Genomic DNA, 23,683 nt, shown 5'->3' on the forward strand with positions numbered 1-23,683 from the left:
TTTGGGGGTGCTGAGCACCCAGAGAGCTGCCCAGCCAGGCAACATAAACTTTACTCATCACAATGAGACTTCTTCCCTGAATCTGTCGGTCCCTGCATCCTTAAATGTCTCCAGTTGTCCTGAGTTCTCTCTGACTGTCTCCTTGGTGCTTGGTGCTGACTGTCTTTCCTTTTCTTCTTGTTTCAATGTCAGCCTGCTATATTTTTATATACTTTCCTCTCTCCCTCTTTGGACTGACAATCATACACATATAGATTGTATTCAATTAGATGAAAGAAATACATTAATATGAAAAAAAATACTATTAATCACTAATAAAAAAGACCTCTCTCAGTGTACTTTGAACCAAAAGGCAAATAACCAAACCACATGTACATAAAACATATAAATATTGAAACACTGATGCAACATTATTCTTGATTGACGGATCATTTGATCTTACACTTTTACCTACATGTGGCTCCTTTTTTTGCAAAAACGTCCTTATATCCATTATGAACCTGGCTGTCTCTCTGCACACACACACACACACACACACACACACACACACAACAGGAGTTATAAGGTTAATGGGGATCCAGTCAGTTAGCTAGTTACTACCTTGGGTTTAATATCGGCACATGTACATATGACAAAATAACCAGTGGTAACAAGTTTTCGATTTTAAATAGGCTATATAAATTTCAATGGGAGCAACAGGACGGTCAAATATCGCTGAATTTACTACAGAGCAGGACGGATTGTAGGGTAGCAAACATAGTCAGAAAACATGTTTTCAACACAGCAGGTTACCTGGGTGTAATGTTTTTCAGCTAAAAAGAAACATGGTCCGACTCCTACCTATGTAAAGAGTAACTGAAGGTTAAATGCAGCTAACATGTCCTGTTTTAAGCCAGGCACTTACACCTCTGCTCCGCTGCATCTCAGCCACCACCGCTCTGGCAGAAAGGGGCTAGAGCCAGAATAGGGGAGAGGCGAGCTGGAACAACAACAAAAAAAGTAAGAAATATTTGGGGGTGCTTTGAAATGGGCTAAAAACGCCCCTGGTTGTAATCTTTTTTTTTTTTTTTGTAAATCTTCAATACAACTGCTCAAATGCCCCACATGTGCCAGTTTCTACTGAAGTTATTTGTTGTGCAGCAAAAGTCACACTGAAGTATGGAGAATTTTCCTTGATAATCGATTGATTAATGTATACAGTTCTAAAAAAAAAAGAAGAAGAAGAAAACTGCATATTACATTGTGCATATTATGTTCATATGTACATTTTTATATTCTTGTGCTCTACTTCGCATGACTCACAGTTCAAAATAATCTTTATCTTATACTGGGCCTAGTTGTGGTATCTCAGTTCATCCACTTTCGAAAGCAAACCGTTTTTGCTGTTTAACTCTACTAATGTGGATTTGCATGATTCACGTTTTGAAATAATCATTATTTTATACTCCTTGGTCCAGCCCTTTAAATCATCCTCGGTCTGAAACAAGTCATTTTAGCTCCTGTCCCTTTGAAGATAGTCCCTCCACCATCACTGCCAGCTATATTTCCTCTGACTGGTTGCCCCTCATAAGCAGAAGATGGGTGGGTCTCTTAGAGCCAGAGTTTTTGTGTCTGAGATGACCATCATAACAGATCCACTGTAACTTTGAGAGGATTTGTTTTTCTATGTAAGAGTAACAGAAAATTTGGAAACCAGCATATGTTCACTACTGAGAAGACGCTATCAGATTATCAAATGTTCCTAATTAATTTTTGTCAGTTAATTATTATTTTGATTAAGCATTTATTTCAGCTCTTCATTCGGGTACCTGGTTGCCTGGGGAAATTATGAACTTGACATTTTGCTCCAGGGCACATTATGAGGTTAATCTAGCCGTGCTCCAGTACAGAATCGTATCATTTGCATCTGTGGGACTATCCTAGCTGCAATGATCAACAGAAAACCCGTCTCCAAAAAATGAGGGGAAGAAATCATGTGTTTTTGCAACAGGCCGTTTGTAGCAAAGTGCACCTTTGAGAATTGGTTCTTTGCTAAGCTGACTGACTGTTATATGTAGACACATAACTAGTTGTTGAGGTAGATGCCTTTGAATGATTCATAGGTCAAGTACAGGTCTTAAGCTGCTTAACATACAAAAAGTTTCATCTGAAAATGGTCAGGTAGAAGAACTGGAATGAAAATGAGTGTAAAAAGCAGCCAATATTCATAAGGAACACTTTGAAAGACCTTCAGAAAGCCTGGAGATGCATTTCTCAAGACCATTTTGAAAACGACAAGAAAGTCTGACTCCTTGGAAGCAAAATATAAAGAAAGGAGGGGTGTATCAAGACTTCTGGATAGTACTGTATATGCCTGCAGGGACTTTCTCAGCAACAAACATGCTGTCTTTTTAAATTTAGACCTCAGACTTTCTGTTTTTTGTTAAAAAAAAATAGCCAACTTATACATTTGATACATTAGATGCCTATCTTCTTAAATACATCTTTCCAACAGTCAGCATGACATACAACTTTGGGATCTGCACTTGATTTTTTAAGTGGTCTGAACCAGTGGTTAGCAGACCACAATATGGACCCTTGCTAGCATTTTCTTTCAACCACAAAATAAATAAATAAATCGTATGATAATATAAGACTGTAGACAACGCAATCCACCTTCTGGATTCATAGTTTATGTTAGGAATTTAAAAAGAAGATTCACAGTTATTGACCTCATTTATTGATAAAATGGGAGCTATAGCTTCCCGTATATTGCACGAGAGTCCCATATTAGGCTTGAAATAATGAAAAATGACTGAAATTATATTCACTCACAAAACAAACTATAATAAATATTTTTTAGTTTTCACTTTCTAAAGGGCTATTTGGAGGTAATGTAACCATGACTGGTTCACGCGTAGTTAAGGAAGACACTCTGTTACCTCACTTAGCAGGAGTATGCATTTCCCTGTTATTTTTGGCCATCATATTACAAAATGTGTTTAAGGCTTAATAACCTAAACCAAACTTTAAAAATGTTTAGAATATGTTTTGTTACAATTCTTGCAATTTATATTGGTTGTCAGTCCCAAACATCTTTTATTGGTGCCAGAATTATTCATATGTATGGAAAAACATGGAAGAAATGTTGTGACATATGCATAACCTGATTTCAAATTTTAGAAATAGTTAAACTAACAGGGCAACTATTAAATTAAATCTAAACATGTTTGAATAAAACTCTGAAACAACAGTGACACAAGCAACTGTCTCTAGAACTAGTTTGGATTAAAATTCACTGAAAAGAAAAACTGAAAACAAATGTTTAAAAAGTTGATAAAACTGTACAGCTTTGACTCGAGAACAAAAAAGAGAAAAAAAGAAGTTCATGGTCGACCTAGGCACCGATGACTGCAATCTGCCTAGGCTGCAAAATGAGCCCAAATCATCACCCCTCCAGATACTTTACAGTTGATATGAGGTTTTTGTTCTAAAATGCTGTTGTTGGTTTTCTATAAACATGGTGCTGTGCATTATGGCAAAATATCATAATAATTCATCAAGTACTTCTTGTTACTACTTATCCTTATCCTTACTTATCCTCTTACTTCTGATGGAAGCAGGAAAGGTAGGCTTTATTCTTCCACACATGTTATCTAATTTTAAGTCATAGTAGGGACCAGCTGATTTTTATTAAGTCCAGATATATAAAACCCAAGCAGGTAGATATAAATCCCACAATATTAATTTCAATAGTACTGTACTATATTTACATGTGTAGCACGTAGGTGTGGTAAAGCATTGCAGCACAGCATGTAAGACAGTGTCAAACAACAGAACTGCTCAGTGTTGCTAAACCTTTTAACCTCCCATAAAAACAGCAGTGTTTGCAACACCGCAATCAGCTTTTCTAGGGCGTCACTACAAGGTCCAAACCTTGTGAGATATTTCACATCATTAAATGACAAAATGCATAACATGAAACTATTTTCATGGGTTTGCAAATGCGAATTTCATCGGATTTATAGGTCACGTGTGGTAAATGTTCCCTATATGTTACCTTGCTTTAAATGATTCCCAAACATGAGAACCTTTGGGAACAGCCTGATCTTTTCAGTACACCGAGCAGTCGGTGGAGGGCGCAATGCTGTTTATCGCTTCTCCAAGGCCAGCCGACACTCATTGTGGATGAAAACTGTCGTTTTACCCACTTTGCGTGTTACAGTTTAAGCCGGTTTGTTTTGTTTAACCACGGGAGTGCCTTCACGCGCTCATGTGAGAAACATGAACAAGTAGTGATTTTTCTTCTCCTTTTGTTATCTGCTGCCACAGCCACAGAGAGCAAACACACTCGCTCACACGTCTCCTCCGCGTCACGGGCAGATCACGTTTTCCTTCCACCAATCAGGTGGTTCGAGCAGGACTATAAATCCAACAGGGGACGCGGTGAGGGGCAGCAGGAATGAACAACAATAGAAACCTACACAGGAAACACACATCCATAGACTCTGTACAGCTTTTAATATTTTCTTACACTTAACATTAGGTAAGTCGTTTTTTTTAATTGAATCGAATCGTTTTTTAAATGCTTTTAGAATTTGTGCGTGCGAGGAAAAACAATGATAGTAGTGTTAACTTGCATCTAACGTCCATTTGCGCTTGTGTTGTATTTTTCCACTTGCGCGAGCTCCTAGTAAACAGCTGTTTGTGTGAGAGCAATAGTCGATCAGGCCGGTTGATCACAGATGAACCTGTTGTATAATCAGTCGTGATGGAGATTTCAGTTGCATTTAGGTACTTAGGTGTACTTACCTGTGTTCTGTGTATATTTTTGACATCCTGCCTGCTGTTTTACACATGCCTTCATACACATTGATCTGAACTGAAGCTCATCATGCGTCCATTTATCTCTGTAGGTTTTCAGGGTCAAGAAAATGGCCACCTCAGCGAGTTCAAAACTGAACAAAGCAGTTAAACAGCAGTACATGAGCCTCCCTCAGGGGGAGAAGGTACAAGCCATGTACATTTGGATAGATGGATCTGGAGAGGGACTGAGATGTAAGACCAGAACTCTGGATTCTGAACCCAAGACAATAGAAGGTAAGATGTAGTTCCAGTATGATCAATATGATTCAGGAAAATAAAAAAGCACGGATGGCGACATGTTTTAAGAAGGTTTTTGAACAGGGTTGTTGTTGTTTTTTGCCAGATCTCCCTGAGTGGAACTTTGACGGCTCCAGCACCTACCAGTCAGAGGGTTCCAACAGTGACATGTACCTAATTCCTGCTGCCATGTTCAGGGACCCATTCAGAAAAGACCCTAATAAGCTGGTGCTCTGTGAAGTGCTCAAGTACAACCGCAAACCAGCAGGTGAGTGGAAATTTAGAAACCGGGGCGTCATGCGATTTTAAGCAGTCTTAAGTTTTAGCTAATTTCTGACTCTGTTCCAACAGAGACCAACCTCCGATACACCTGTAAGAAGATTATGAACATGGTGGAAAACAACCACTCATGGTTCGGTATGGAACAAGAGTACACTATCCTGGGCACAGATGGACATCCCTTTGGTTGGCCTTCCAACGGCTTCCCCGGTCCACAAGGTGAATGTCGGCCTCTAACTTGGCTCATTTTGTTGAATTATAATACATCAGTAATCCCAGCTGAGTGTTAATGTTTAGTCTCTTTCCACTTAATCAGGGCCTTATTACTGTGGAGTCGGGGCAGATAAGGCGTACGGACGAGACATAGTGGAGGCGCACTATAGAGCTTGTCTGTATGCTGGGGTTCAGATCTATGGAAGTAATGCTGAAGTCATGCCGGCACAGGTAATTTTCCATCATGACAAAGGCAGTGTGTAAAAACCGGTAATTATTAGTGTAACTGTTAATAATGCCTTCTTTGTTGTGTTTTAGTGGGAGTTCCAGATTGGGCCTTGCGAAGGTATCGACATGGGAGACCACCTGTGGGTTGCTCGCTTCATCCTTCACAGAGTCTGTGAAGATTTTGGTGTTGTGGTGTCCTTTGACCCCAAGCCTATCCCAGGGAACTGGAATGGAGCTGGCTGCCATACCAACTTCAGCACAAAGGAGATGAGAGAGGATGGCGGGCTTAAGTAAGGATGAATTCAAAGTCAGTTAAGTTTAATAAATGAAATGTGGGTTTTTGGTGTGTTTCTAACTCTAACTCTCATCTTCAGAGTCATCGAGGAATCCATTGAAAAGTTGGCAAAAAGACACAGGTATCACATCCGGGCCTACGATCCCAAGGGTGGGCTCGACAATGCCAGACGTCTCACTGGTCGTCACGAAACCTCGAGCATTGATGAGTTCTCAGCCGGCGTGGCCAACCGTGGGGCCAGCATCCGCATTCCTCGCTCAGTGGGGCAAGACAAGAAAGGTTACTTCGAGGACCGTCGCCCATCCGCTAACTGCGATCCTTACGCTGTCACAGAGGCACTGGTGCGCACATGTTTGCTCAAAGAAGAGGGCGAAGAGCCCGCAAATTACAGCAAGTGAACGGTTTAAAACAAAAGTATCATTAGCAGTACTGTATTTAGCTCTGTGTCTGTTTCAAGACTCGACAAACCAATCTTTATTTTTTGAAATTTCTACTTGAAACATGAAATAATGATTTAAGTATTCCTGCATTCTTTGTGAATTCAACTGACACAAACACTGCCACATTTTGTCTTGGTGTCACAGTAGCTGATCATTTGTATAGATGCACACTAATACAATGTGTTTAACTTGTACTAAAGGAAATTTAAGTACAGCAGCGTTTTCCTGGAGCTCTTGTTACATTTCCCTAAAGGACAAAAACCCAAAGGCGTTTGAATGTTTAAGCAATCTTGGCCTCTGTCTCGATAGTGGTTGTGGATGGGTAAGGTTACTACGTAAGCCAGTTTACTTTTGTAGGTTTTATAAAACGATGCATGTCTGTTTTTATCTCTTCTTACAATTGTAATTGTTGCGCTCTTTAATAAACTGCTAACATTTTTATGTATGCCTTGTTTGCAGCTTAATCCCACACACTTCATTTTATCTGGAGTTCTATTCCAACAGGAACAAGTTTGCATGACACTGGACTGTCAGCTGACACGAATCCCTGAAATGTGACTGTCATTAAGGGAAAATGCACTGTAATGTTTAACAAACTGTGATTAATTTAGACAAATTACAGCCACACTCCCCTTCTCAGTTTAAAAACTCAAGCACAAGATTACGCTGAACCTTTAGAGTGGTTTTGGTAGGTTTATCATTTCATGTTAAAGCTTGAACACACTGATTGTGCTAAGGACATCACAGTAGATTTCACTCTAGCACAGGCCTGTCCAAAAATAGTGTGTGATTGTCTTTCTGGTCTGTTGTTTTAATCACAAGCCTTGATAAGCTAGAGGCTTAAAGTAGGTTGAGAAAGTAAAGACAGGATGGCAGCCTTTGTACTAAAGTCTGTCTAAAGACCAGCAATTCAATGGAAAAGGGAAGGCGCTTCATTTCGAGAAGTTGTACAATACTATTTAGCTATCATAGTAAAAAAGAAATGGCTCAAATTGTGTCACCATTACACAACTTGAACTAATAAGCAAGGCTGATTACTAATCTCCATTGCTCCATTAAAAAGCACATGCATACTGTACTAAGGATTCAAATTCAATTAAAACCTCCACAACATAGACCCACATATGGTGCCTCTCATTTTGTAATAAACCTGAGCTGATGAGAGTGAGTTATTCCCTACACGCACATGCCAAACATGTTTTCTTGCCAAAATAAGAGTGCTCGATGCTCAGTGTGGATTTGATGCCAAACTTTTAGTCCTGACATGACAGCTCCTCAGGTCATCCTCTCCCCATCTTGTTCATGGTTTACACAAATCACTTTCAGTTCTGCTTTGCACGACTGCTTATCGTTTTCTCAAAGCATGCAGAAGTGTATTAAATTTTTCTGTCGGGCAGCCGCTAGTCTGTTTATGTTACTCCCCCATGAAAATCAATTTGCAAAGATTTGAAACATGCATGGCTTTGGATAGAGTCCTCCCTCCTTTCGTTGTTCATAAGGCCCTATTGTTGCAGTGACAGGAGATTCAAAGCAAATATGAAGCATTGATAATGTGTCACACAGCAATTGTTATGAACAACACACATATTATTACTGGATGCATTAAAATGCTTGACTTGAATTAATCATGGTAAATGTTTATCAAGTCAAAAGCGTGAGGAATCCTCATGTATCAGCTATGGAGCGTGTATTAGTGGAAAGTTAGACGGGGTGAAACACATCTGAACCTTCCGAGTGATCAACAGGGTCTGAAAGGGTAAATACTTTTTATTTACATGTGGACGATATTTTGCAAATGTACAGAACTGGAGTGACGTATTTACCATCTGATGTATCATACTTTGATGAATTACTCTTGTTGTCTCCTAAAAGTTGGAACAACTCCCCCAGAAACTGTTCAGATTGTGGTTTGTAGTATGGTGTTATTTAACTTTAACTGGGAAGCAATCATAATAACGATAATATCCAACTTTTGTACTTTCGCTCCTGTAGTTTGTTTTTGTCCTGTTTGCTTTTGTCCTGTTTGCTGATCATGATCTTTCCATGCTCCTCCCCCCCACCTCCAACCAGTACTCCCAGTATTCTCTACCGGTAAGTCTGATTCTGTTGGTGATCTCTTTTTGTTAAAAGGGAGTTTTTCCTCTCCACTGAGGCCAAGTGTTTGCTTTTTGTGGCTTTTCTCATCTTTGGTGTTCTCTCTTCACCTCACAATATAAAGCACCCTGAGATGTTTATTTATCCGGTATTGTTGACAACATTATTTGAAAGTTAGACCATGTTGGGTATGAGTTTTAAGCACAATAGCACTTTTTTTTTTTTTAAAGGACACCGTCAGAAAAACAAACTTTTTGTCACTTCTGTACAAGTAAACCTTCAGGTGCTCAAATTTTATTAACCAATTTTAAAATAGCCAGTTTATAGCCTACCATGCTCCACTTTATTGTAAAAAACTGCAAAACTTCAGCTGAGATTTCATGACACATTCATGATCGTGCTAAAAAAAGAACATGTGGACTAGAATCGTTTCCACCATTTATCCTTTGCTCATAAATCTGTTGCATACATTACTTTTGACGAGTAATGGATTGTGAAAATGTAATGATAAGGGCCTTTACTGAGAGACACATAGTATTCCTCTTCTGTCTGGAAACACTGGAACAAATGACCTTATATGTACTGTTGTTCTGGCATTTATGTAGTGCTTTTCTAGTTTTACTGACCACTTAAAGTTTTTTACTAACTCTATTCACATTATCAACCCTGTAAACATGTCTGGCCAATTAATAATCATTAGTTGACCTAACACGTGTGTCTTTGCTGCAGGAGACTGCATACACAGGGTGAAAACGCAAACCAAGCACACCAGGAGATTCAAGCCCAGAACCTTCCTGGTGCTAATTTATTATAAAACATACAGACAACAACATTATATCATTTTTGCCATTATGTTGTTGGAGTTCGTTTTTACTGTTTTAATATTTTAGATGGATTTTGACTTGTGTGTCTAAAATGACTAGGACAGAACTAAATTGAAACATAGTTTAGTTTAGCTTTGAGGGGCTATATCATAAACACGGGTGGCCTGGGAAGTTCATTTCATGCCGTGCTTCACTTGCTGAAAATTAAACCATGACCAAGAGCTGGTTTGGAAGAGTGCTCTGGTCTGCTAAACCTGCTGTAAAACATACTTTCTCCAAGGTTCATGGGGTGAACACCTGGGGCATAAAAGGTAAAATATGTTAACTAACTGCTTCATTCAGTGAGGATGCTTTTTTCAGAACAGATGGCCAGAACAGTAGCGGTTTTCACAGTTTCTTAGACACAGTTTTCCCCTTAAAATAATGGCTCTTTACATTTTGCATCGAAGTGGTCAGATTTTTGGTGGAGTTTTCTGTCATTAAGCAATTTGCCAATGACCTATGCATAATTCGAGCACCACAAAAGGAACCTAACCTCACTTAACCTCACAGGGATGAACCATTTGTGAATCTACACATAAAACAAATTAGCAAAAAACTCAGTTTAAACTGTATCCTTAGGCATTTTGTTACCAGCAGCCTGTCACAAAAACATGTGATTTGTTCCAATTTCTTTAACTGAATCTATTAAAAAATGCCAAAGATTATACAGTTTCACGAGAATAAAACAGAATGGTGCACCAGCAATGTGTTTCATAAAGACCTATCAGCTGCAAACTTTGTATATCTCAGTATGGTGTGCAATGCTTCCTTAAAAAAATGTAGAAAACTGGACAAGCAGAAGACAGAAGAAGTGGCAAGTGGGAAAAAAAAAGCTATCTACAGCAGACAAACGGTGTCTGAAAGTCATGTCCTTAAGAAACAGGAAAAAAAAATCCAGCAAAGACCTGACACATGACTGGAGAGATGCATCTGGCTCTTCAGTCAATCTATCTACTGTCAAATCTAATGGAATTATGAACACATCAAAATATCATCAAATTCTGATCCACGATGCAATACCATCTGGAAATTAGAAATGGCTTTATTTTTCAGTGTAATCTCAAACTCACTGCGAATGCATTGAAAGCCTACCTGGATTTGAGGCAGCCAAAATCTAAAGAAGAGCTTTGAATGCCCTTCAGTTAGCCTGGAGAAATAGTGTAGAAGACTATTTAAAGAAATTACAAGCTGTTTATCTCTCTGTATAAGCCCTGAGATGGACTTGTGCCATGTTTGGGGTGTTCCCCACCTCTCTACCTGTGACAGCTGGGATAGCCACACAACAATGGATGGATAAGCAGTTAACGTATATGGATTCAACTGTCAGTTTCTATTCAGCTCAATATGGTGTTCTGAGCTCAGATGCCTTTAAGAAAAGTGGAGCCAAAGTGCATGTAGCTTACAGTAATACACGTGACAGGAGTTTTAGAACCCACCAAACTCAATTTAGTTAAGAGCTTACTGCCAAACAAGAACTTCAAATCACACGCATTGGCCTCCTCAAATCATGCTCAGCAACCAAGCTCAGGAAATGTTCCAGCACTTGTAGAGAGGCATTTTAAGTTACTGCCTTACAGCATATTTTGTCTTTTTTTATATAGTTTTTGTTTTAGTTAAATATAGTGGAGGAAAAACCAAAAAAATCTGTTTCCACAAACAAGCCTTACAGCTCGAGACCATCAGCACATACTCAAGCTTCCTTGTACGTGCATATTTATTCTGCTGCATATATACTGTTTCATAACCTATTGAATTGTCCTATTGCATTACAAGCCCAGCCACTCCTTATGTTATTTAACCCCGGTGGACTGTCTGTAGAAAGGTGTGTAATTTTGTCAGTTTTCCTTCAACAACATGACGATATTTGAGATAAACTGGTCAGAAGGAAGGTCTCGTGAAGAGAAAGATAACGCCTTCGGCTTTGTTTCCATGGCAGCCACAGTGTAAACTCAAGCAATCTGGTGTGTGTAAGAGAGGTGGGGGCTGGGTTTCCATACCAGGCAATTACATAACAGCGGCAGTTGAGGAATATGTATAGTACACAAAACAAAGAACAGAGTTTACAAACCTAGACTGCAGCTTTTCCTTCTTTTTTTTTTTTTTTAAATCTGGTGTATTACAACAGAGAATCAGCACACTATGTAATCCCCCTTCTTTCTATGGAAAGAGGTACACTATGTAATCCCCCTTCTTTCTATGGAAAGAGGTACACTATGTAATCCCACTTCTTTCCATAGAAAGAAGTGGGATTACACTATTATTTGCAATTCAGCCAGAGGTTCACAGTTTAATCAGATATCTGTAGTCCAGACAGCAAATGAAGCACCATGCTTGTCCGTGCTAGGTCTAATCTCATCACATGAATGCAATCTCCTGTTCTATGGAGGCCCTTCAAGCCTAGCTATCAGCACTGTCATTGGTGACAGCACACTGGTTGTGACTGCCGCCCCCCCCCCCAAACTCACGTGGTGGTGAGTTTTGGGGACATGTTCTGGAAATCGTTGCAATGTGGTTGGTCTGATGGTTGGAAAGTTGTGCAGCTGTGAAAGCAGAGCAGCACAGTGAGACAGAGAGGTTAGAGAACCCTGGGAGAAGGAGCACGGACGAAGCCTGGACCACCACCAATTGTGACAAACGTCACTGCCATTTTAAACAAACAATCAGCAGTTGCACAAAGAGAACCGGCTTCACCACCAGGATTAAATGTGACCTTAAAGCGATGCATCTTCTTCCACCAGACAGTTACTAAGGTACATTCTCCAGCTGGATAATGGGAAACAACATGGCTCAGTTCAAGATATATCCAAACTCTGCACAAAAAAGTCAGTTATGGTTGGACAAGGAGGTGCTTTGTGTTTTTGTATGTGTGCCCTAATCAGTTTTGCTCTCTTGCTGCACGTCCACCACAGCTGACCTGCTGATAGGAGACATGGAAAAGCATAAAAGTGACAGTCCCAAGTATAAGCTGAATACATTGAAATGTAAAAAAAAAAAAATAATCAGTTAGTGTTAGTTGTTTCACAGAATGGTACATGCGATTGGAAACTTTTCTCAATTTAAAACTGATACACCTGAAGCCTGACTTGACACTTTCTGCAAGACTGGTACCTGATGAAATATGTATAAACAGCTAGGGGGGATTTTGTCTGGTTTAGCATAGACATTTGGAGAAGCAGCTGCTAGGTGTTTACCAGCTTGACTGTGAAAAGACTGAAATAGTTCAGAATATAACCAGCATTACAAAATGACTCAGTTTAAAACTTTTTTTTGTGATTTACACTAAGTAAAAATATGTAAAATGTTTATAATTTTACAGTGGGGTGCCCAACTGGGTCCCTCTGTGTGGGATCCACATGTGTCCCATACCATCCCACAAAAGATTTATGTCTCCTTCAAAGCTCAAACCAGGGAACTTTTGCTTGATAGTCGAACTTTCATGATCCCTGGGACTTGAATTTGGATTCCATGGCTTAGTCTCTCACTCTCAGTCTCATACTTCTGACAGAATTATGTGGTTTCCTCTTCTCCACAGTTCCCATTTCCCTACATGGTGTTTACACATTATAAATAATGTACCAGCAAACATGCCGGTGCAGGCCCATAGTGGGTAGGTGGGTGAACTGTGGTGTTGTGTGTGCAGTGCAAATTCACACTTATTCCGCATGGGTCGCAACTGGGTGTGCCTATACACCCACTACTGTAGGTATAGCTGACAGCAATTTTGCTGTTTGGGGTCCCTATATGGGTTTTCTGTGAGCAACACCACTAAAGGTTGCCCACAGAAAACTGTCATGGGGCCCAGAGGGGTAACCCACGGGGCAATGAGTGAGTCCCTCTTGGGGACCCAATAGTACACAACTGCTATGGGCTCCACATGGGTTAGCCCATATGGGTATTTTGTGAGCAAGTCCGTAGTGGATTTGCCAAAAGAAAATCCATATAGGAGTCCAAAAGAGCAAAACTGGTCTGTGTTTGTTCACCCTTTTTAGCCATACCCACTTGGGGCCAATGTGAGATAAGTGTGGTGTTTCCCTGCACACACAGCCCCACAATTCACCCACATCCACCTTTGGAGAATGCAATGGTCTCATGTTGTTAGTACGCCACTGAAACACAGTGTTCTGTCTAAGTGTGTGTGTGTGTGTATGTACGCATGTGTCTATGCTTTTGTGGTCTTTGGAAAAATGTAAAAAAACAAAAAAAACAAATTGCATAATAATACTGAAAAACCTGATTAGATCTATTTTCTGTGCTTACTTCAAACAACAGATTAGTCTTTGCCCTGACAAGGACAATCAGCAATAAATTCATCCTTGGCTATATTTGTTTTTGTCACTGTCTATCCAAATGTAGTTAAAAAGTGTCAATCAATGAATTAATCACTGCTAACAAATGGGATGGATAAGTTTGAAACAAAAGCAGCTAACTGAGTTGTGAGTTGTTTTCAAAATGGATTCCCTTACTCTGATTGGCTTTCTGGACTCTGTGGTTTTCACAGTGCAAATTCTCCCCTCTCCCCCTAAAATCTCATCCTGCCATTGACAATGCCCCATTCCAAGACCTACAAGAAGTACAACACCACCCCCACCCCAGAGTTACAGGCTGTGGAATTTTACAAAGGTCACACAAGTGAGAGGAGGGTTAGCACGCAATCAGATAGAGCCTGTAAGCCTGAGGCAAGTAGAATAACATGAAAGCACTAAACAAAGCAGTTTTGTCACTATTACAGTAGTAAAAATTATTTTCTGGCCTTCTTAGAGATGTACATTTTTATACACATTTTGTAGGATTTGATGGATTTTGTGGCCATTTTTGGAATTCAAATGTCCCCTGGCACTCAAGGTCTTTACCCTGTTAATGATCATGACATGTTCTTGAACCAGTGTTCTCAAAGTGCAACCCTCAATGTGCAAACCTTGGAGAAAAAACATTTCTAGTGCACATTTCATTCATACATAGTTCATTATATACTTTGATAAAGAAGTGCAGAGCAAGATTTTTAAAAAGCATATTCCTTTTTTTAAAATTCAAACAGAGCCAGGAAGTAATCCTTTTTCAATAATGAGTAAAACTGGTATCAAGTACTGTAACAGCTGCCTAATTATACAACTGTAAACGTAAATAAATCATCATCCTCTGACATATAATAAACACTAACTTAAAGTGTTTTTATTATATGTCTGAGGCTACCTAAATACCTCAGTAATTAAGATATTTGAGACTTATTTGTCTGCACAGTAAGCTCAATAGATATCATTCTATCCTGTCCTAAGACAAAAGAATCTTGTGACAAAAGTTCAATCTTGCTGTTTGCCTTAACTCATCCTGTCTTCAGTTGACCTTGTCCTTTAATATTTCCTTTGGTTTTGATAACCTTTGTCATTTCTTGTTGTTATGTTAAAAATCTTTGTGCATATAAGTCATGTTATATAAGTGATTGAAAATAATAAAATATTTGGCGGCCACAAAATAAAATCTAGATGACAGCAATAATCTGATTGTTTATGTCCCTGTAAAACATTATAATCAGATAACATTTTGGGAACCATCTTCTTACAAATAAGAGCTGCTTAGTTTTCCTTAGCTTATCTTAGCTTAAGTTAATGACAATTTACCAAACTACAAGCTACATATAAAGCTCATTAATATAAAGTCAAAGTATCCAGGCTACACATAGCATGGTATGCATCAAGCCTTAGTTGCTGGTAGATGTAGCTGTTTTCCTACTGGTAATTGTCTTCTGTTGGCTTGTTGAAAGGTCTTTGAAGCACATATTGCAGGATGACGACAGTTTTATGGCAATTTTGTGTCATTACTGCTCATTCTCTTTTCTGGGGTGTGAAATGCTGGACTCGCTTATTTGGGCATAATGTTTCCTTTGGCAGTTGTGCCTTGATTCACTGGGATACACATTGCAGAGGACAATGGTGTCACTCCTCACTCATCAATCAATTCTAAAGTCACTGAAAAGATGTTTTTTCCCTAACTTTTCATATGCAGTGTTACGCCATCACTAGTATTTTAACAACTTGGTTTGGGCTTGGTTAGAAGTGACAGGGTGGTCACTTTCAACTCGTCATTTCTCAGCAGGCAGCAGATGTGGTAACTGGGCAGATTTTTGACCCAAAAAACAAATGGGAAATAGAATCGTACATGGAAATGCAGTATATAGGGGAAAAACGATTCTAACAAACTTGAAAATCTAGATTTGGTATGATTAGCCTGAACTCTTTGAAGCAAGTGTTGTTGTTGTTTTAACATAGTCCTCAGGAGTAGTTCTGCAGGATTACTGAAGGACATTCAAAGCTCTTCTTTGGATGGTGGCTGCCTTTTGTTCCCTTCTTTGGTAAAATGATCCCACACTGTTTCAATAATGTTCAGGTCTGAGCTCTGGGCAGGCCAATCCATGACTGGTGGAGTTACCTTGACTCTATCAATACACTGGTAAAAGTAAAATTTGTCTTCATCACCCCATCAGAGGTCCAATTTTGTTTACCACAACTTTTCTCCCTGTTTCCATTTTTTAAGAAAATGAGGCTTGAGTGAGTCAGTAGATTGATTCACTTGAATGGTCAGCTGATGTCCTTTTTCCAGTGTAGTACACAGCAGGAGATATTCTCTGACTGACTCCATCAGTGTCATGGTCCTGGGTCGAGCGACCCAGTGTTTGAGTTTTATGTATCTTTTGTATTTATTTGTGCCTTAGCTTAGTTCACCTAGTTAATTTCTAGATTGCTGTTTAGTCTTGTTGTCTCCCCCTGTACTAAGTCTCCCTGGTTCATGCGTCATGTCTGCGTGGTTATGTTTAGTTCATGTCATGTCTAATCTCCATGTTTCCTGTTTTACTTTGAAAGTCTGTATTCAATGTCAGTGTATTTAGTTTCACCTCTCCTGTCGTTAGGTTCATGTGTGTCAGCTGTGCTCCCATGTGTGGCCACTTCCCCTGATCATCCCTCATGTGTATTTAGTCTCTGTGTTTCATGTAGTCTGTGTCGCGTCGTCTGTGTTCCTACCCTCCATGTTGTCACAGCCAGCCTTAGTATTCATAGTTATGGTTTCCTGTGTCTTCTTAGTTTTTCCTAGTTTTACTTTCCCAGTTTAGTCATAGTTTAGTTTGTCACTGCGTTTCTGCCTTGTCTGCACTCCTTGTCACCAGCCACAATAAAGGCTCGCTTTCAGTTAAGTTTACTCCAGTTTACTTCAGTCTACTCTCGTGTGTTCGCACCTGGGTCCACCACACACACCACCGCACGGTCTGCCTCCTCAGATCGTGACAATCAGATTGTTTTTCACTTTTGGAAATACACAGTTTAAGTTAGGTGAGAGCACCGAGATGCACACAGTGCAGGGGACTAGATACATTAAACCCGTTCGCTTGTTGGAAATTCATTGGACTGTTCTCACATGTGACTAAATTGTTTTTTGGAAACTGGCTGAAGAAGTGAATGCCCAAATCAAAGTGCCTCAGACAATTGTGTTCTCCCATGCACATCTGTTACATAACATCTAGAAGAGGTAAGGGCTGGGGTGCTTGTGGGAAAACAGATTAGCAGTATGGTGAATCAACAGAAGTGGCTCCTTCCAAATAACAACTAACAAAGTCCATCTTCCAGCACCTCCAGCTCATCCGTTCTTATCTCACTCTTGCATGCAAATAAATAAAGGTTCCCAAATTGTTGCTGTAAAGTTGGAGCCCTAAATTTTAGCCACTTCCAGAAATAAAAATTTCCCCAGACTCAAATGTTGTAAGCGTGTGTACTTTAAAAACAGTCAAGACAGAGTGGAATTAGGAGTACTGTTGATAACTTTGTACACAAAGGAGATGTTTACAAAATAATCCATGTCACAAAACAAAACAAAAAAATAATAATTCACTAACAATACATAAAAGCACAATCTAAGTTTTAGTATGGGCAGCCTAACAAACAACAAAAATAAAAATATACCAAAATATACCATGAGCTGGAACTTGCTTTAAGTGGATTAGTTGTATGGGCTTTGTATGCGCTTTAAGCCTTTAATTATACTTATTCAACAGTACCTGTCAAATGCAATTGCTGATGGCAAACTATAATCACATACTAAGGTAAATTGGACTCATACAAGTCCACTTCTTAATAGACTCTAATTTAAATTTTTTCAATTGCAGAGAAATAATAGAATGAAAATCCTTGTAAACTGAGAAACTGCAGGTGTGAGCTTGAAGAACAACCAAATTCACTTAAAAAAAACTACTAAGGACAAAGACGGCAGCTCTCCCAATACTGTAATATTCACCCTATGGTATAAGTTTAGGGTCCCATCTTTCTGTGACCTTATCTCCACAGATAGTAAATAAGATTAAGAAGGATACTTACCAGCAACAGGTTAGTAAACACTTTCATAATAAGCCAGTACCCCTTTCAACACTAAAGTCATTCTAACAGGATGTTTTTCGACAGTGCATTGGTACAACTGTTCCTTACTATATTTAGAAGCACACTGGAGTTATGAATCCTGCATGCCAACGATGGTGCCAAGCTTGTCAGCGCCGTCCAAGATGCAAACATACTGAACCACTAATTGTGCACATGAGAAGTAGGCCTGCAGCTTATGTGACTACATTCAAATAACCAGTGATCAAATCAGGTTTGAATTAAATACATTACAGTTTGTTATCATTTACAGTGTTTAACATCATAAAGAATCTTAATTCAGCTCTGTCGGGTTACTGTTGTGCTTTGCATTGCACTCTATTGTAAGCTGTTTTCATTTTGTTCTCCCCCTGTACCTCATCACCCCATGCACGAACCAATTTGGCACAAAAAGAAAATCTACATGGAAAAACTTTACTGAAAAGTGAAACCACACCAAATTTATATTGAGTGGTACAATATGTCCATTAAGGTAGAACTTATGTAAGTGGATGAATAGTGAAAAAAACCAACAATTTCCACAGCCACAGAGTGAAGGTCTGTGGAAAATTCCCCATTTGGGTATGTTCTCAATTAAGGCAGTTTACTCTCCAGCATGAAATTGAAGAACCACCTCCAGGATGACTCTGCACTTTTTCAGTGCACTTGAATGAGTTGCATGGAAATCAATAAAATGTTTATTCAAGTGTAACTTCCAAGGAAAAGCAGGTCAGTCAGAGCGAGTAGAACTAAAATTTGCATTTGGAGGAAGAGTCGCTCTCTTTCCATTACTTGCTTTGAAAGAATCACAAGGGGATTATAACACTTTATTTACTGGGGGTCTGGAAAAAACACAAACACAAAGTAAACTAACAAACCACAATCTTTTTACTCCCAACAGAGACTTCCTGGGTGATGCTCTTCATGCTGATTGTTAGTACAGCTTCGGCATCCGGGTTCACGTCACTGCAACCCACTTATGCAACATCCACCAAAGCTTTGTTATGACAGCTTCAAGTTGATACATATACAAAGAAAAAGAGTAATTACCAGTTTAACTCCTGATCTGATTTTAACATTATGTAGAGTTAGAGTTACTTCTTCAAACTTGGAACTTGATGAATAAACTTGAAATAAACTAAAAATGATGGTTTTCACAAAACTAAATGTTGGACAACACATAAATATGCACAACTCCAGAGATTATTTTCATTGTTCTTTTTTGTTTTTTCTTTTAATTGTGATATCTATGAAATTGTCCTAAATTGGTGTATCAAATCATCCATTTGTACCTACTGTTCAACAAAGGGGGCAATATCCCTGAAAGCTTACGTGAGAAGACATGTACAGGTATTCTTGTGGTGGATATGTGTGGGAAACTGAAGCCAAAACTTTGTGTTGAGGTACAAACGAATGGAAAATGCAGCCTTGTAAAGGTGATTTGTTAAGGATCTGATTTCAATCTGTTCTCCTGGGAAAGTGCTCTGAGTGCAGACTACAACTGTCAATTTAATTAAGATTTAAGTTACTTAACACATGCAGGTTTAAATCCTGTCAGTCCCTATAGTGTAAAAAACAAAAAAAACAAAAAAACACCATTATTCTGACAGGGAAAAATAGGAAAGCTCTGGAGGATTTTATCAGGGAGGGGAAAAACACGAGTTCTCAAAATTAATAAAGACATGTCCTACTATTGAGTATGAAAGAAATATTATTATATTTTGATTACAGGACAAGTGGATTCCCTTTTTTCCTTTTCCATGATGACTCTGTTTACTGAATGGATATTTCGAGGCCATCTACTGGCAAAAAACTGGACTGCAACTTATTTATCACAAAAGCTGTACACAGTGTTCTCTAAACAAGGGGGGGCACTAAGTTGAAGCCATTCTCCCATGTTGATTTTGTTAAGCATACGTCGGGCACATATAAGTATCCTTCAGAACTTCTGTTGTTTCGAAACCAACAAGATTCATCTGTTGATATATCCATAGATATTTTTTTTCATTCAGAGACTGAGCTGAAAACATCGTGTTTTTTTCTAAAGCAACACAGATGTCTACAATAAGATGCATTCTAAAATTCACCCTTTTTTTCTCTTTTTCGTAGAGCTGGTGATTTTCCACAGTTTTGGCTTCTGACTTGGCAAAATATCAGGTGAACAGTGACATCTTGTGGTCGTTACCCCAAAATGCTCATGAACTTAAAATAGAGGTGAAAATAACTTTGCTGTGATCTGAAACACCGTCATCAATGTGATACTTTATAGACTTTTGGACAGTACGGTGCTCACTCTTAGATTATTACTAACGGTTAGAGTTTAACGGGGAATGAAAATATACTTGAATATTAGCTGTGCTGAAACGGTTAGTGTTGGTCAAATGTTTTCAGCTCAGTGTAATTATTTAACAAGCAAATGGTTTAAATTTCTGTCCGTCTCCACCAGACCTCATAATGCATTTAATTAAAATATCAATGCACTAGTCGCATACTTACAAATACGACCATTATTTTATACCCGTTCAAAAACAAAATATGTCACTCACTAATAGCAAGGGCGAGTATACTTAAACTGAGCAAAAATGTTTCCAGGTTTGTGATATGTAATTTAAGTAGAGTGTTGCATTTTGTTTCTTCCTTGGCTTAAAGGTAATTTGAACGTTTCATTAACGCCCTCCTGAGAGCGTAACCTAAATATCAATGCGCGGACCGCGGCACTAACTCACACATTATCAAAAACATTTTATTTTCTTCTTTTTTTGTTGTTGTTGTTGTTTTTATTTCTATTTTTTAAAGCTGTTAAAACAAATTAATAAAAAGAAAATAAAAAGAGTCAAAAAGAGTGTTGGTAAACTAAAAGTTAATTAAAAGTTAGTCTTTCCAGTTCAAGGATCCAACTTAAGCGAGTAAACTGTTAAAGTTTCCGACTTTCTACCGTCCAACGCAATCTGAAAGTCTCCGTCTGATGCAATTACTCAACAAGTCGTATGTAAAACGGGTGGCAAGTTCAGTGAGTGGAGGGTAAATTGAGCCCGGCTGTGAAGATATAATTGCTGCTGCTGACTTGCAGGATAGATGCTGACCTACAGAGGCTTGCTGCCAAACTCCGCCCGTTAACGCAACCGGACATCTCTCATAGAGTTATACTAGTACCCGGGCTAGTATATCTCCCTGGCATCTCCGGGATCTGACCTGCTCGCGTGGAGACTCCAGGGTAAGCTGCTCTATAAAACGATTTAATGTGTGAAATTACAAAATAATGAGTTGTTTTTATTTTTATAGTAATATAACGCTGCGGGAACACATAGTAAAGTTATGGTGTCATATGACGAGCATGGTGTCAGAGCATGTGTGGGATATTTACATGATACTGGTGCATGCAGCAACAGCAGACTTGCTGCAGAAAGTCTGTGTGGCATCAGTTATGAGTAAAAAATAAATAAATAAATAATTCAAAACACATTTCTGACAAAATCAGTGTCATTCTGCAGATGTCTACTGGGACAGATGTTGACAAAAAAAGGAAAAGGAAAAGGAAGGGAAGTGTCACTCATTTTCCCCTGGATGGATACATCTTGAGTAACACTCACAGTGTGAATATAGAGTCTTCATTTGGCAGTAATGGTGTAAGGATGGAGCCATTCCCAGAGAGTAATGAGACTGGAATCCTTTATCTGAATCCTCAAACACCAAACTTCTCTCTTGTGGAGAGGTTTGCAGGGCTTTCACCAGGAGAAGAAACAACAATCCAGGATGAGCAAGAACACAAAGGGGCATCGCTACGATGCACTGCATACACTAAGACCAATGAAATATGTAAACCAAATGATGTGCTCCAGGATGCTGTGACACAGAATGAAAGGATGTTCTTGAAACAATCCAAGAGCCAAAGTGATGTCTCAGACCAACAGAGGACATCTAAGCTAGAGTTAAGTAGTGAGGAATCTTCTCCAAGCGAAGGTGAGAATAAGACCAAACTTCTGAATGTAAATAGTCCTTCACTTATGAAATTGCTTAAAAAGTGTAAAGACGACAAAATCCCTCGACTTTTGGTAGCAATGAAAAAACGCAATGGAGTTGACACTGACACAGAGGAACGTCCATTCAAATGCACGCACTGCCAATGGGCTTTCAAGAAGCTGTGCAACCTGCAGAGTCACTTACAAACACACACAGGCCTCAAGCCGCATGTATGTGATATATGTGGCAAGGCTTACTCTCATCAAGGCACGCTGCAGCAACACAAGCGTCTGCACACGGGTGAAAGACCGTATCACTGCCCCTTCTGTGTCAAAACCTATATCTGGTCCTCAGATTACCGTAAGCATATCCGTACACACACTGGTGAAAAGCCATACATCTGTGACACCTGCGGCAAGGATTTCATCCGCTCTTCAGACCTGCGGAAGCATGAGCGGAACATGCACACCAATGACAAGCCCTTCCCATGCACGCACTGCGGCAAGACCTTCAATAAACCCCTAGCTCTGAAGCGCCACGAGCGTAAGCACCTGGGAGAAAGACCCTTCTCCTGCCCCGACTGTGGGAAGAGGTTTGCCCTGGCTAGCCGCATGGCAGAGCACCAGAAAATCCACAGAGGAGTGCGTCCTTTTGTCTGCTCTGTGTGCTCCAAGTGTTTCACAAAGTCCTCCAACCTGACCGAGCATGAAGCCATTCACAGCGGAGTGCGGCCCCATAAGTGCACAGAATGTGGCGTGGCATTTGCCATGGCTTCCCGTCTTGTTCGTCACCAGTTCATACATAGTAAAGAGAAACCCCACAACTGCGTGGGCTGCAGCAAGAATTTTAGCCACCCAGCAAAACTGAAGCTTCATCAGGAGCAAAACTGTGCAGGGAGGATTTTTGTTTGCACAGAATGTGACAAATCTTTCCAGTGTTCCACAAAACTTGCACAGCATGTGCAGAAACATGGGGACAAAAGTGTCGCAGCCTGTTAAAGACAAGAACTGTACATATCCATTACTGTGCTACAGCTGTTTCATTTCAGTTATTAAGGTCAAGAAACATTGGACAAAAGGTTATAGGGCACCACTTTACATATGCTAATGTGCAATATTTATTTAGAGTGCCATGAGCTGTAAAATCCTCACTCTGTTTCCCCAGCGTGCTGGGTTCCCACGAGAATGTCTTGGGATAAAAATTACCGCCAGCACAGCACTGACACTGGAGCTGACAGTTTAATGGTGTGATATGAAACTCATTAAAAGAGCACTGAACCCTTTTTTTAAAACTGTGAATGCACTGTAAATGTAATTAATGTTACCCACAATATAGCAGTTTTGCATTTAGGCATTTTATCATACGACTTCTTCAATCATGCACTACAGCCATGAACTTTACACCACATTTCCCAAAGGAAGTGTGGAAATACATAAATGCACCACCACTCTGTAGCAACAGTGGCACAAGTCAAACATACACTAGACATACCAGCTTCAAATGATAGGCAGCTTATTGTTCTTAACCCTTGCAAAGAATAATACAAATACAATTACAATATTTAAGTACTGCTCTTGAGTAGATAAGATTTTGCATCACTGATACTAAAAACATTACTGTGACAACATTAATAGACCAGTGCATTTGTAATCATTCAGGGAAGCTGGATTGCCAGTCAGTTACTGCTTACTCTTTTTGCTGATTTGGACTTTTTGGATGTGAATTTCACATACTAGTACTTTGTATTCATAGTGCGCTTTATTTATTCAACTACAGCATTTGTCATGCTTACTTTTGTAGTTTGATTTCTATTTTACCAACAGAAATACACAT

General features: G+C 39.4%; 2 protein-coding genes across 2 annotated transcripts; both read left to right on the forward strand.

Annotated features, from left to right (window-relative positions):
- Positions 1-4,367: 4,367 nt before the first annotated feature.
- On the forward strand, positions 4,368-6,978 carry glulb (glutamate-ammonia ligase (glutamine synthase) b). Its single transcript, XM_005919837.2, has 7 exons — positions 4,368-4,525; positions 4,896-5,079; positions 5,189-5,350; positions 5,434-5,580; positions 5,678-5,805; positions 5,893-6,092; positions 6,177-6,978. The coding sequence occupies exons 2-7, from the start codon at positions 4,914-4,916 to the stop codon at positions 6,493-6,495; spliced, it is 1,122 nt and encodes a 373-aa protein (XP_005919899.1). The 5' UTR covers positions 4,368-4,525; positions 4,896-4,913; the 3' UTR covers positions 6,496-6,978.
- A 13,964-nt stretch (positions 6,979-20,942) lies between these two features.
- On the forward strand, positions 20,943-22,848 carry znf648 (zinc finger protein 648). Its single transcript, XM_005919834.3, has 2 exons — positions 20,943-21,104; positions 21,382-22,848. The coding sequence occupies exon 2, from the start codon at positions 21,382-21,384 to the stop codon at positions 22,846-22,848; it is 1,467 nt and encodes a 488-aa protein (XP_005919896.1). The 5' UTR covers positions 20,943-21,104.
- The last annotated feature ends 835 nt before the right edge of the window (positions 22,849-23,683 follow it).

This window comes from Haplochromis burtoni, unplaced genomic scaffold (genome assembly GCF_018398535.1).
Source record: "Haplochromis burtoni strain Fernald_Lab_line unplaced genomic scaffold, NCSU_Asbu1 Contig_13, whole genome shotgun sequence".
In the NCBI taxonomy this organism is placed as follows: domain Eukaryota; kingdom Metazoa; phylum Chordata; class Actinopteri; order Cichliformes; family Cichlidae; genus Haplochromis; species Haplochromis burtoni.